The sequence below is a fragment of the Anabas testudineus genome, chromosome 11, assembly GCF_900324465.2.
Source record: "Anabas testudineus chromosome 11, fAnaTes1.2, whole genome shotgun sequence".
Lineage (NCBI taxonomy): Eukaryota > Metazoa > Chordata > Actinopteri > Anabantiformes > Anabantidae > Anabas > Anabas testudineus.
The window spans coordinates 7,157,248-7,172,199 of NC_046620.1; the positions used below are offsets into that span (position 1 = coordinate 7,157,248).

A 14,952-nucleotide genomic window follows, 5' to 3' on the forward strand; every position below is an offset into this window, starting at 1 on the left:
TTAAAATATTTGGTATTAAATGATTGCTGCTCACTGTCCATTGTAAAACTACCATCACAATTTGCCTATGTTCTGTAGCAATATCTCCAAATTCACTGATCAATTTCTATGAAAGAAATATGTCATAACTTGTTGAAACAAAGCAAGGTACACCATAATTAACCACAATGATCCTTGAATGGACCATTTTCACTGTTTCTATAGGGATTTGTCAAGGCAGAAAAAGACCAGGTGGAACTAATGACATTATCAGAAAACACCAGCCTGGAATGTAAATCTATGTTCTTAATTAAAATGTAATTTTACTTCTATAGATATAAAGCAGCCAACTGAATGAGCATTGCTCTTTGAATGCTCTTCTTCTCATATAAACATATTTTTGTTGTAGACAGTTGAAGACATTTTAAGATAAAATATATATATTGGCACCTTTTAATATTTTTTTACCTTCAAACATTTGCTTTGCCACTTTGCACAGATTTCACCTTCCACAGTCGCAGCCGTGTATTTTGACCCATGTGAGCTTCCTTACGTGACGGAGCGTGTCGGGGCAGCTCCAGGAAGTGTCAAAAAAAATCACTATTTCTTCGAAATAAGTCGATAAATGAGGACGTAACACGAAAAACTAGCAGTTTTCAGGTAGTTCTACAGCGACATGTTGTACTTTTCGGATATTTAAACTACTTTGCTAACGTTTGGAGCAAACTATGAAGTTAGCCCAAACAGCTGATGCTGCAAATATACTTTCAGACCGTGATTTGTAACTAGTGCTCAGACATTAAGGTGGGTAAATAAGGCATTTATTTTCTGTTACAGGAAACTTAGGCTGATGCAGACAAGTCTGCGATGTCTAATAATTTGTTCTTCATGGTGTAATAATGCAAATTTTAAATGGTACAGTAGTTCACTGGGTTAATCCTTCCTGTTTCTATTCTGTATTTATTATAATAACAGAAAGTAAAGGAGAATGTCTGGTAAAAAGTTATCTTTAGGTTTCTTATTTAGTCTTAACAAAATCTGCTTGAACTTTCCATTATTGAAAATTATCCAAATACTTATTTAATGTACTTATTTTAATATTTTAGAAGCCCTTATGTAAAACCCACAGTTTCATTAGATCACCTTGACAGAAATAGACATATTACTATAACTATAGACATTTTATTGACTAAATTAGTTATTAGTTAAACTGCATTTAAACAAATTCTTAAAACCATATCAGTGGTTAAAATACGTTTTTAGACAGTTCACAGTTTTGATATCCATGTTACCTTCTTTTGAACTAAGGACGATGCCTCGCTTACACTCTGGCGTGTGGAAGCATTTCACCCCAGCCATCAAGGATGGGAAGGAAACCTTCATGTGCAACTACTGTTCTAAGACTTACACAAAGAATGCTACCAAGATGCAGATGCATTTGGACAAATGTAAGGAGTACTCCATGGTTTCACAGCAATCACCTTGCTCAGATGGGAGCTCCTCCGCCTCCATCCCTGTTCCCTCCTCCTCGTTCTTACCATCTGCTACTCCTGGGGGACAGTTCCTCATTGATTCAGTGGACCAGCGCAGCCAGGCGTATGCTGACGAGTGCCTGGCAAGAGCTGTGTATGCCACTTCCTCACCCCTCACTCTAACAGACAATATTTACTGGAAACGATTTTTCAGCGTGCTCCGGCCTGCATACTGTCCACCCACCCGAGAGGCTTTGTCCACTCACCTGTTGGACTGTGAGTATAACAGAGTACAAAGCCAGGTGCTCGAAGCTATACGGAAAGCAGAGAGTGTCACCATCATTTCCTACGGCTGGTCAGACATAAAAGAAACTGGAACTGTTATTTATGTTGTTGCGACACCCGTACCTCTGTTCTACAAATGTACAAAGACAAAGGAGCAGATACATACAAGCACGTTTATTGCTGAGCAACTAAAAACTATTATAAATGAAGTAGGACCACAAAAGGTCTTTGCTGTTGTCACTGATGATGCACCAGACATGATGGCTGCCTGGGCTCAAGTAGAGGAAGCCTTCCCGCACATATCAGCTATCGGCTGCACAGCATGTGGCATCCAGCAGCTCTTTGATGACATAGTGGCACAGCCCTCTATGAAAGCCTTGTGCAGGAGAGCTGAGCAGGTGATAAGATATTTTAGAGAGCAAAAAGTGTTAGCTGTGACCTTTGAATGCTGGCAGATGACAGTGACAAGAAACCATGCTACTAACTGGACCGAGCTGGCACGACCTACTGGCTCTGAATGCACTGGTGTGCTCAATATGATCAGCAGCCTTCTTGCACATCAGAACACTCTACAAGAGTTGTCCGTCTCACCCACACTGGATGTCGAAGCGTCCATCAGGACCACTTTACAGGACGCAGCGTTCTGGAAAGGGCTGAGTAGCAGTCGAAACCTGCTCTACATGATTGGAAATTCTATTGATTACATGAAAAGAGAAGACGCTGTACTCTCTGGTGTTGTTGACATGTTCAGTCAGTTGAGGTGCCATATTGGAGTGTCCCTGTCTGGGTCTGTGCTGCGCAGTGCTGAACAAAAAGCTGTCATGGCATCATTAGACAGGTGTCAGGAATTTTGCATCAAGCCCATTCATACAGCAGCATACATGCTGGATCCCAGCCATGTTGGACAGCAAACACTGTCTGGGGAGCAGATAAATAGTGCTTACTACATGATATCCAGTTTATCACACCATCTAGATCTCGATGAGGGTAAAGTGCTTGGCAGCTTTGCCAGGTACTCTGCTAAACAGGGACTATGGAAGGGGGCCGGGATATGGAGCTCATGCCAGCATGTGTCTGCATCCACCTGGTGGAAAGGACTGTGTTCCTCTGAGCCACTGTCCGCCGTGGCCTGTGCTATACTCCAAATCCCACCAACAGCAGGAGCTTGTGAGCAGCTACGGTCACGCCTCTGTGATACAAAAAAAGAGAGACATCAAGGTTGTCTCTCGGCCGACAAGGCGCAAAAACTGGTAGCAGTACAAGCGAATCTCAATCTTTTAGTGCCAAGTGATACTGAGTATGCTCCACTGGAGAGTGAGGAAGAGAAGAAGGTTTTATTCCAGTCTGAGACTCAGTAGACAGACAATATTAGATATTTAAAAGCTGTGTAAGCAGACAACATGGATTATGATTTCCATGCCTTTTGAAAGAATTTGAAAAAATGTAGCTTTTACAGATCAACTAAATACAGAGAGTTTATTAGCTAAATGTAGATTTTACATTAAATTCATGACATCTGTCTGAACTGTGCCCACATTCCTATCTTCACGGCAGGACTGTGAAAAATCATTGAAATGCATAAGGACAAATTTAATCTCATGCCTTTTTGTGTAATTAATTCATACTCGTTTTCTATTTCAAATAGAATGTAATCAGCTTTATTATCACAACATAAAATTATTATTAGACTAACATGTGGCCTCTTTGTTAGACTGTTCAAACTTTGTAAATAAAACCATTTATTTATTGAAGATTTTGTCTGAGTTTATATCTGGGTCAGCAAAATCAGAAACATGTTAAAAAGGGGATTAATGCCCCTGTGTATGTTAAATAAGACTATACCTAATACCTCATATACCAGAAATAATGCATTAACTAGTGTTTGTTAGATGTGCTCCAGCACTATTCAGAAAAGGTTAGAATACTAATTCACTGAAACGCACTCCTATACTGATCTCTCCCTCCTCTCCGTCAGCCTCTCTGCTGGCTTCTGCTGGTGGTTTATTCTCAGAGCAACCTCTGAGGGGAGATCTGGGCCTTGTAAATATTAACATTATTACTCTTAATAGGAGCAAGCTAGGGCATCTCTGGAGGGATCTCCAACTTGGAGGCAGCCAACCCAGGCCATAAATCTCACAGACTCTTTTCCTTACTGCATCATTCACTGAGTCTGTTCCTACCTACAACTTCGCCTTTTGTCTCTTCAACAGTTGCTCACTCTACTGTCTGTTCTGCAAGAGGATTTTGTAGGCAGGCACAACAGATGTGTGGGCAATAATTAGTGACGGAAGATGCAATTTTACAGATGAATGAGCTATTCTGATAAGGTTTATGACAGATGGCAGTGCCTTGCTTGTTCTTAAAGTTGCCCTTTGTATGATTTAGTCATACCAGGCAGTATGCAAAGAATAGCATTTCTTTTACTTGGGTTGTGATTCCATCTGTGTTTCATCATTTGTTGCAGTTTTATTATGTGTTTCTGTTAGTTTCTAACAATGCCTCACAGTTCAGTGCAGTTGAAAGCAGCTGATTTAATTCAGTGAGTAGTAAATTACATATTTTACAAAGTAAGTATTTCATTGCATTGTATTTTAATTTGCAGAAAGTTGTGTTAATGGTGTCCGCTGGCTGTGGTTCTGATTTTGGAAAGATTTTATTAGTTTCTACCCCTGTGACATGGCAATATTACCGTTGTGGGGTGTAAAGAGCCAAGGGTTTGCCATCTGTCTCTCCTTGAAACACACGTTTGCTCACACTTTAGATCAAACTACTGTCCTACAAACAGAAAGATTTACTTGTGTGCTCATAAATTTAGGCATACATGTCTAAAAGCATACATCACGTCTTAGCTCAGCTTCAGCACAGTGTGGCTGTGTAGCATATATTCAGGAATATACAGTAAGAAGGTGGTCTGGCGACAACAGGCAGCAATGGGAGGGTTGGGGTTTACTTATTAAACTATTTGAATTCCCTATTAAACTCTGAGCAGCACATGACCCTGTCTCTGGATACTGTGACTCAAGATTTAGAGGTCTCTCCTAACCCTGGACATGTTTATCTGCAGAGAGGCACCAGGCGATTTGTTTTTAGTTGTGGGCTGTAAAGCACAGTGTTAGGTTAGCGACCAATTATGGTGCAATAATTAATGTCAGATGGGAGTGAGTGTAAATTTGTAATCTAATCACGTCCACAGAAGTATAGCTGCTTTAACAGCTGGTGCCAGTCCAACCGTAGCTCCACCTAAGGACTGATACTGTTATCTTGGCCTGGAACAATGGCTGGCTTTAGCAGTGACTTTATGGACTGTGTGAGACACAGAGAGCAAGTGAGGAGTCAGTGAGCTGCTTTCATTGCAAACAAAAGCCAGATTGTCTGGAGATCACTGAGAGGAGAAAATTATATTTTTACACTAGTATCAGTGGATGAAGGACCTGAATATGACACCGGGAGGGGAAAGGCACAGTATGAGATATCATCAACAAGTCTTTCACCTCTCGCTCTCTCCGCATGTAGCATATGCTGTAGCTGATATTCTGTCTCCTTATACTCCGTATTTTGTTCGCCTGCTGCATTCTCCAGATTTCTGACACACTTTCTCCCGTAACTAGTTATAGTACATCACAAAGGAGCACTTATTTTCAGAATGTGTGCAGTTTCCAAAATAGCATGCATGCTCTCCTTTTGATAGTTTTAAAAGTTTGTGTGTTTGACAAGACACAATGGCTTAAAGTACAAATGCTGCATCAACACTTGTTAGTGGTACTACATAAGAAATATAGGAAAACAGCTGGCAGCCTATACATTATCAGAGTAACAGAGCCCATTTCTGTAAAAAGACATGTTTTGTGGTGCAGATTAGATGCCAGTAGCATCTTGTGGAGCGGAGCCAGTGCTGGCCACAGATCCATGCTGTTGGCCACTTAATGTACCTAAAGCAGACATTTTTGATCTTAATATAATTTTAATTTGCTGTAGGTTTCTGTCTGCACTTTGTGGTGGGTATAGCCAGGCTACAAATAGTCTCCTTCACTTCATCCTTCTCACTGAACCCAAAGTGGCTGACCAACTGCGTCAGAACGCCAAGGGTTTATTTAAAGATGACCATTGTGTCAGATTGTTAGGCCATGTAACCACTGCTAATGTTCAACAGACAGGGAACAATTTGAGGCTAGAGTCTCCCATCATTTTCTCATTCCTCACCCAGGCCAACACCAACCTACCCATCAAGTCACTCCACTGCTACCCCCAGTCTGCAAAACAAAAACAACAGATGGGCTGTGCCAAGGAGACTGTGACTGCTCCTGGCCATAACCACAGTAAGGATCCAGAGGGGTGGTGGGAGGTTTGAGCTGCTTGGGTTGCAAATATGTAAAGTAACCTGGTGGCAAGGAGAGTCTGGACTGTTCCCCCTTGATTATCCTGTTCTTGCTGCTCTCAGCAGCTCATAATGCTTTTATAATTACATACCAACCCAGCTGAATCATGATTAGGTGAACACAGCACATTTTTTTTTTTCTGGTGCAACAGTCACTATAAAACTTAACAGGTAGACAAGCAATGGGAAATATACTTATATATATGTAAGTGAAAGTACCGATATCTCAATGCGAAAGTCCAGCATTGATAAATCTTAAATAAAATAAGCAAAGAAGTGTATTTTAGCTATTGTAAATGTAAAGTATCAAAAGTAAAAGTACTAATTTCAGAGCAAAACTAACCCTTGGGATTGATTTAGATTGCTAATGTTTATGTGTTAGTAGCATTTTATTTTGTGGTCATTATCTGACCCCAAATAATACAAGAAAAATAATAGTGTAATAAAAAATTACGGTTAATAGTGACATCATTTATAGTTTCATAGTGTAGTGGTTGTCAACCTAAGAGGGAAATTGTACTTAACATACAGTACTGCATTGTGCTACTTCCCGTACTGAGGCCAACCTTTTCTATTTACTGTTAATTCTATGATATAAGACAACCCACAGATGACACAGTTAATTACTGTGATTATGCATTTAAGCATTTATGTTGATTATAGATGTCTGCTGTATGTATATTACATAATGTTTTGTTTTTTAGTCTCTGCATTCTGCAAAAAAAAAAAAAAGAAACAGAAGATGTTAAAATGTGTTTCCTGAAATTGGTTTGTTGCTATGAGCTAGCGTGTGATTTTGGTTTGCATGATGCTGTGTCTCAGGAGAACAGAGCACTTGGTGGAATCACACACAGCCTAATTTTCTTCTAGCAAACATTGGCTTTAGCTGAAAGTCGAGGGACTCATCTGCGATGAGAAATGACATGAAATAGCCCAAACAGTAATGGCTCTGTTGGGGATGATGCCATTTGCACTACATAGGAGGTCTATCTATTTCATCTTTGGAAAGTCATTTTGTTTGGCATAATAGCAAGACGTTCTTATCTGAAAAGGTTGTAATAAGTGGAAAAAGACTGGAGGAGAGCCTGAGACAAACCCAGTTAAAGCCAGAAAGCTGGTGCTTTTGTACCATTTGGAAATGAAAAATAACATACAGTTTTTGTTTTTATTTTCACACAGAGAGACAAAAGGACACTGGAAATGTAGAAGAAGAACAAGGACCATGTGTATCATCGTCATTATAGGCATGGGAGATCTGCGTAGACGCTACGGTAGCTCTTGAATCTGCTTTACTATTGTCGTGAGTAGAATCCAGGTGAGTTTTCATCACGTCTTTCTTCTCACGCTCCACCATCCTGCCCCATACCCACTCTTATATTCTCATTTTGAACTTCACATGTTCACTGGTAAACATCTAAAGATTCTGAAAAAAAACCCTTCAAGTTAACAAAATGAGAGAAAGCTGGTGACTCTTCCCCTCCGCACCTCTCCTCCCTCCTTGAAGACCAAAGGCTGGGGCTCAAACTGCTCTTTTGTTTCTCTCCAGAAGTTCAAGTGAAAGAACTGAGCTGGACCCGAGCTGCTCTTGGAACATGTTGCTGCACTCATGTAGCACAAACCTCAGTGGTGCCAAGTATTCAGCTCTAACTGTTACCAGATGTACAGTTATAACCTCTTATAACCACCAAGGCCATTTTGCTGGGCAAAGAAAAGAGGGAGATAAATAACTTGGCAAAATAATGAACGTTCTGCAGAAATATTTAGCTGTTTCGGCTTTAAACATTTATTTTGTAATGTGGGTATTTTGTTATGTCTAATTTGCCAATTGTGTTTTCTGAGCGACATAAATGAATTTGTTTTATAAGCTAATTTTAGCCCAAACACACACACTGAATAAAAGAGGGTGTGTTGATATCCATCCAGGTCATTACTGACTGAGATCATTACTCTGCCCCAGATAGTGGGGGGAAAATTAAATAGATTAGTAACTTGTTTTAGTCTTTTTAAGGATATAAAGTTTATTCACTTTGACATATAACTTCCTGAGCGGTGACAGGAGGTATACAATGTCTTCCATCTTGTCAAAATAGTTTTACTTTCCCTTGTTGTGCAGATTGATTTCATGCAAAGTTTGAGAAAGAGATGGAATAAGAGAATGAAAAGCACGTGTTTGGGAAGTACCCTTTTCGTTCATATTATCTTTTTCCAGAGTATTTCCCCTTAACTCCAACAAACCAAAACTCTGGATGTCGGAGGTGCTGATATATTGACTGTTGTCTAAGGCTTAGCTGCTGCTTCTGTTCTAGTGTGACACATTACAAATTTAACAGTAGCTGATTTACTACCCTTAATTCTTGGTAATCTTTTTGAAATAATGGGTCCCTAATTTTAGACAGAGGTAGACATAACCTACTCATTTCTAGCAACCGTCGATTTTGTTGGTTGAAAATTACAACTGTCACTGACAGATTTATCAGCTGTGGCGAGTGGATACCTTGGGTGGGTTTCTTGGAAATGCTATCTTGAGGCCCAATCTTTTCTGGCTAACTTTCCTTAAAGCAAAAATAATGTAAAAGGGGTCTTAAATACACACTTGATGGCTCCTCTGACAACCCTTAGCAGAAAATGTAGTTATTCTGATAAGATCCAGAACCAAATATTGTGCTCTTACTGTATATAGCGCTTTCCTACCTTATTGGTATCCAAAGTGCTGCCACAACTTTGGTCTTGATTATGCTGAAGGACACTGCAACAATCAATAGAAACACAGTTAGTGATAGTCACTTAAAACTACTAGCTCACCCCTACTTGGCAGCCAGTTAATTAGACATGATAACTATTAAAGCTCAGGCTTGTGAATGCGAGGTAACAGTGCCTGAACATTTGCCCATCACTTCATACACAACCTGTGAGGTCCACACTACATCATCCATATTTTTTTTCCACTTTACATGTTCCAGCAATGGTTATGTTAAGTCACTGTCACATAAATCATCCAGAGGGATGCATTTTCTTGTAATAATAATCTTTCCCTTTAGCCTTTTAAATGCAGTCACACATATTGTGTTTTATCCCAAATTATTTGGCAACACCTTTGAAAACTGAGTCCAGCATGTCAGTATATCTTATGGCAATTGCATCATTTCCCAGCAGCCTGTCTGTAAAACAATACAGCCTCTGTAGTAATGTGTAAAAATATAGTTCAGGAAGTTACTAAAAACCTAACTGCTAAGTAATCAGCCCTGCAATGCATTTTCTGTGGAAAAAATGCTCAAATAAACTGTGTGTTGGCTGCAGAGTTTAACCCATACAGGCAAGGAGCCCTGCTACAAAAAGTAGGGCTATGCAAGCAAATAAAAAGCTGACTCGACCAGGCTGTGGCTCACAGGTGTGTGACAGTATATATATAAATATATATATATATATATATATAAAAGGTAGGCAGCATGTTATTACAGGTGTGTAGCCACATGTTGACGTACCCTCCCTCCTCTGCTGACAGGGTATGGTTCAGTCTCCTCTGACCCTAAAGTCTGGCTGAACACACACAAGGTCTGCCGAGAACGACAGCATGATTTTGCCTTGGTTTTGTGGTTTGGAACGTCCTGGCTGAAAGGGTCTCTGAAAGGGAGTTGGTGCATGATCCTAAATCACTACTGTGGGTGGCGTTATAAATATGAATGAAGGTGCGGTCATCGAGCAGGAAGTAGACTGTGTTACAAGATGACCAATATTTAATTTCTTATTCTTATTGAACCTTCGCCTTAGAGGAAACTGGTAAAAATTATAAACCTTCTTCATTACAGAAGGCATCTCTTTGTGGTCTTTTCGTATCATATTGCTATTGTTCTGATGATGAATTGTACAGTTATACAATTCTAGTAGTTTGGTTTGGATATGTTACTTAGTCTCAAAGAGAAAAAAATCGCCTTTAACTTCACTTGACATGCTTGAAGACGCCAGTTGATGCTTTTTTTTTTTTTATTAAACTGTTTCTCCAACAAAAATGTGGCACATATTAAAACAGCATGTTGCTGTACTCTCAATGCAACTGCAGATTCCAGAGGAGATGTTTTTACAGCAATACAATATACAAATTATTGGTTAAATATTGTTTGGGTTGGTTGTGCAACGCCGAACTCCACATGGGTTAAGTAGAGGACCTGGGTCCATCTGTCTCTGGTCAAATCTGGTCTGAGAAGACATCTGTGGCATTTGCAGGCTGTTCTCTAACTGAGACTCCACAATCTAAGTTCTCTTTTTTTCCAGTCCAATCTGGAGGGGCATAATCCTACCAGCTGACACTTCTGTGTCACCAAGCAAGAATGTGCTACTGAATATTCAAACCTGAAAATGTCGAGTGCGTCTGCTGCCATGTTACAATATTGTCTTGACTCACATTTTGGGTAAGGCAAAAGTGTGAAGTTATTTGCTCTGGATAAAATTGACATCAAGAACTGATCTTTTTACAAGCCTGATCCATGGTGCGAGCACTAATTACTAATTACTGATTAAATTAATCTATTATAAACCCTTAGCCGTTAGATATGTGCAAATTGCAAAATGATCATTGATATCCAGTAACAGCTGGCACAACATATTCATGTTGGTATCTGCAATCATACTATTACTACTACTTTCCTCTTATTTACCTAAAACAAGTTTGACAAAGTCCATGCAAAGTTAGAGGCAGATATATATTTTTAATATAGGGAAGTCTCTTGTTGTGTTAAAAGTAAAAACATATTGTTTTAGCTGTTCTGTCAAACTCTTGTCTGACATCAAGGTCCTTATTAATTCATAGGATAAATAATTTGGAGACATAAAGTGTCCACTGTTATCACTGCACAACTGCATGTGAGAGAACAGATATGTTGACAGGTCTATCAACAGCAGATGAAGCTGAGAGGGCTGATGGGACGTGGTAGTGTCTTCACAGCCAACCATTCTTTATTTAGATAAGTGGGTGCTGTGCCGAGACCAAGTAGGAGAGACTCAAAATGAATATCACTTAAACTTAAATAATGAATCACAGTGGGGTGGCTAATGTGAATTTTGTCACAACTAACAGTCATTTTGTGCTTAATGAAATCTTCAAACAATTCCTGATTTCAAGTGAAGGCCTGACAAAGAAAACGAAAGCAGACGAAGATGTAGGTTGTTTCCGTCTAACACTGCATCACTACATTTGTCACACCTCAGAATTTATTGATGCTTTATTTTGACACAGCGCCATATGTTTTGTTGAAGTGAGAAATGGGTTTATGTTTCACTCGAAGCTGACAAAAAGGCAGCAACCTGGGAATTCAAGAATTGTCAAAAGTTTCACACACTTGCAGTAGAATACGAGAGGACTCGAAAGCAGTTTCCTCGTGAAATTACAACATATCATGTTGATAGAATATGAAATACACACTGTATTTATCTTAGTGGTATAACACCGCACAACCTTTTCTGGTGTCAGCCCCTTCATCCAACTTTTATCCTCCCTGGAAATAAAGCTGGTCTGATTTGTCTCCGCTTACAATACTGTAACTCTCTACCTGGAATTGAATTTCTATTGATTCTGCACCTCCTGTGACATACTGGTGATAATATGAATTTCAGCAAATCTATGTGGTGAGATATGAGACAGGAGGATCATAGGAGCCACTTTCTCATTGGGAATTCATGGGTAATGTTAACTCACTGCGCCAGCGCCCTCTTAATCCCGCCAAAGTTTTGATAAGATATAAATATTCAATTTATGGGATTCAATTATCTTTATCAATCAGAGATTGCAGGGAGAAATGACACAACATGAAGTAATATGTAGTTTTAGTAACTGTTCTGTTGTGACCCATAAACTATGCTGACAATTAGGATTCAGTCACAGACATCTAACAGATACATCAGATTTTATAGCAGGTTATACAGCGTCTGTCTTCACTTTACACACATACATAAAAAGTTTCCTTCACTTTTTCAGTCATAACAGGAAGTTATTTCAGTGGTACTTTCCTCTAAATCCTCCAGTCCTGCAGTTTGTTCTGTGGTACGTCACCTTGGCCTCTTTCAGCGTGTGTGGCTTTTCTTGTTAAGAAAGAGCACATTCACACACGGCTCTACAGGTGCACTGTCAGGAGTATAAACTTTGTCAGTTTATGAGAACATGTTTTATAGAACTGGAAAGGAGACAAGAAAAACCATCACAGGGCCGGACTGGGAATAAACAGCGGCACATACCAATGTGATAAACACACTTACTGTACTTAAATCACAGCATACTTAGACCGCTCTGCTTTCTTTCTCGCTGTCAGTTTTTCTCTCGTTCGACTCTCTCAGCTGTGTAGACAGTAAGTGGGATGTTTTCCTTCCAGCCCTGGAGTTACCTTGGCAACCCAGAAGAAAGAAACATACTTGGAGGCTGTGCAAACAGAGGCGTGGGCTGGGTTATGTCTTTTACAAGTCAGGGTCCATCTCTGAGCCAGCCAGCCAGTCAACCACATGTCAGGAGACATGGGCACTGGCCAGTGCTTCTTTCCTTTAGGGGCTTCCTGAAAGGGACTTCAATAGAGCCCTGCCACTGTCCAGGTCCTCAGACTGACTGTCAGCGGGTGCAGGTAGAGAGAAAGTTAATGTGATGCATCAAATCTCAGGAGGACCCAGCTGGCTATACACTATGACAAATTCCTACGCCCCCATGGCTCTCGGGTTTAACAGCTCTCATGTTATTTGACTTCCACTGAAAGCTACTGAGAATAATAGGAAAGAGGTCAGCATGGCAAAATCAGTCATGACTTTCCCACAATGGACAACTTTTAAAGCATGTCCTCTACAAATCGGCTGCCGAGGTCCTTACCCAAGCCTTTCTAGCAAAAGCTATCTGACCGACTTCAATGACATAAGCAAGTTCATCAATGGCTTCTGACTTTCCTATCCTGTATGTGCCACTAAAGACCATTCATTTAAACATGTGTTTAAAGTCTAATTGCAGTCATAGGGTTATGACACACCAAGCCAACACCAGACAATGAGAGACAACTTTACTGTTGCGTTGCCTCACACCACCTTTATGTGGGCAAAAAAGTGGCTCTAGGAAATATCTGTCTGTACCACCAGGGAGCAGTAGCGTGTATGTGTCATTCAAAAAGAGAAAGCAGAAGAAGACCTACAACCAGTAAGAGTGTGGAAAACACTGTTAATACTTACGGATGGACTTATGACTTATGACTAACACGAAAACAATCAGGTCAATATTCAGTGTAATGAGAAACCAGGCAGCTCTTGTTTTGGAGAAGTGGTGCCTGGGGAGGAGGTTATTTATTGCTTATGCAACAAGGCTCTAGAGTTTAGTCTAGTGGGGATTGTATATAAGACATATGGGATAAAATGCCACCCCCTGGTTTTTTTTTTTATCCAAAGGGCTGCAAAGTCAGTGAAACCTTCAACCACATCACCAAACATTTCTTTTTTTCATGTTCATTTTTGCGCTGATTGGCTGCTCAGCATGAAATCTCCTCCGGCTTTAATTTATAATTCCTTGATCCTTCTGTGTCCCATAAATCAGCATTTCATCCTGATTGGCTGCCTTTCTTTAGCAGTCCTTAATGACATATTCACCATGGCAATGGCTGACGAGGGTGTTCTCCACCTGTCGCACACATTAATGGTAATTGCATCTCTCTTTTCTCCTCTTCTAAATAAACCACTAGGGCTTTCATTCACAGTGATCCTAATTTCATTTCATTCCCATCAGAGCTATTTAAGAAAACATTTGAGACCACCGTTTTTTCTACAATGTCACTTACCCATCTCCTGCTGCCTTACTCTCTTTCCACTGTCCAATGTGGATGCCAGCACTTGGGCCTTTTTTAAGCATGTTGGATGTTCTTTTGTGTGTACTGCATATTCAAGTATGCTTATTCTTGTTTGTAAATGAGAGACACCAATGACAAAGGCCAAAGAGCGCTATTGACACAGCTGATTGCAGATTATTCTGGACTCACTGAAGGTTCTTGTTGTATTGTGCTATTTTGCTTCGCACTATATGTGTGACAGTGTATGTGTGTTTGCACACAGTGATGAATGTGGAATGACATTCACGCATCACACTCCTTATGTCAGATCGTTCTGACCTCACTGAAAAAAAAAAAAAGCCTCATTGTGTGTTCTTGTGTCATCTTGTCTCATGTTATCATGTCCTGAATCATCATGGAGCAAATCATTGTATACTGGCAATGGAGAGAAAATGATGAGCACAGAAAACCTGTTCTACAAATTTGACATGATTCTGCTTTAAGTGTCATGTTCACCTACAAAAACTTGAGAGAGTCAAGCTATATCTGAGCATCAGCGTTAACATAGCGAATATGAGAAATATATCAGGATGACGGTGGGAAATGTACCATTTTATAGTGAAGTTAGTGAGTGTGTTATTAAAACCTTCCCACTATATTTATTACACCATTATTAAATGCAAAAGGAGCAATCCAGCCTTCACTGTAGTCCGTTTATTTCTCTTTGTTATTAGTTCATATTTCAGAGTAGACCACCTTAATATGGTATTAAACTGTCTAGACCACTACAGTGTAACTGGTGTGGTTGCTTAGTTGATTGAAAATAAGACTCCCAGCATGTTAGCCATAGTACAGTTCCTCTTTGATTGTTGAAGTGTAGGTTATGCCTTTTAGCCCTTGTCTCACATAAATTAAGCATTCAAAATTACATAGGACTTGCCCCGTATGTAATTTATATCATACTCTATGTATATATGTATAATTTGTGTCTGTCACACAGGACACATTCTGACACTAATTACTAATGTTTCTCAATAAGGACTACGTAACATATCAAAATACC

At 39.8% G+C, this 14,952-nt stretch overlaps 1 protein-coding gene across 5 annotated transcripts in view; it reads left to right on the forward strand.

The window, feature by feature from the left end:
- The first annotated feature begins 539 nt into the window (after positions 1-539).
- The window catches only part of angpt1 (angiopoietin 1), a 91,453-nt gene continuing 77,040 nt past the window's right edge, over positions 540-14,952 (forward strand). The window contains exons 1-2 of one of the 5 annotated variants that reach the window (XM_026348762.1): positions 540-783; positions 7,291-7,426. Coding sequence is in view for 3 of the 5 variants with exons in the window: in XM_026348760.1 (XP_026204545.1) it covers positions 1,292-3,094 (1,803 nt within the window). In the remaining 2 variants the exon portion in view is untranslated. Of the gene's footprint in view, positions 784-1,285; positions 3,449-7,290; positions 7,427-14,952 lie in introns of those variants that run through there. The other 4 variants (XM_026348763.1, XM_026348760.1, XM_026348759.1 and 1 more) reach the window with 4 other exon arrangements.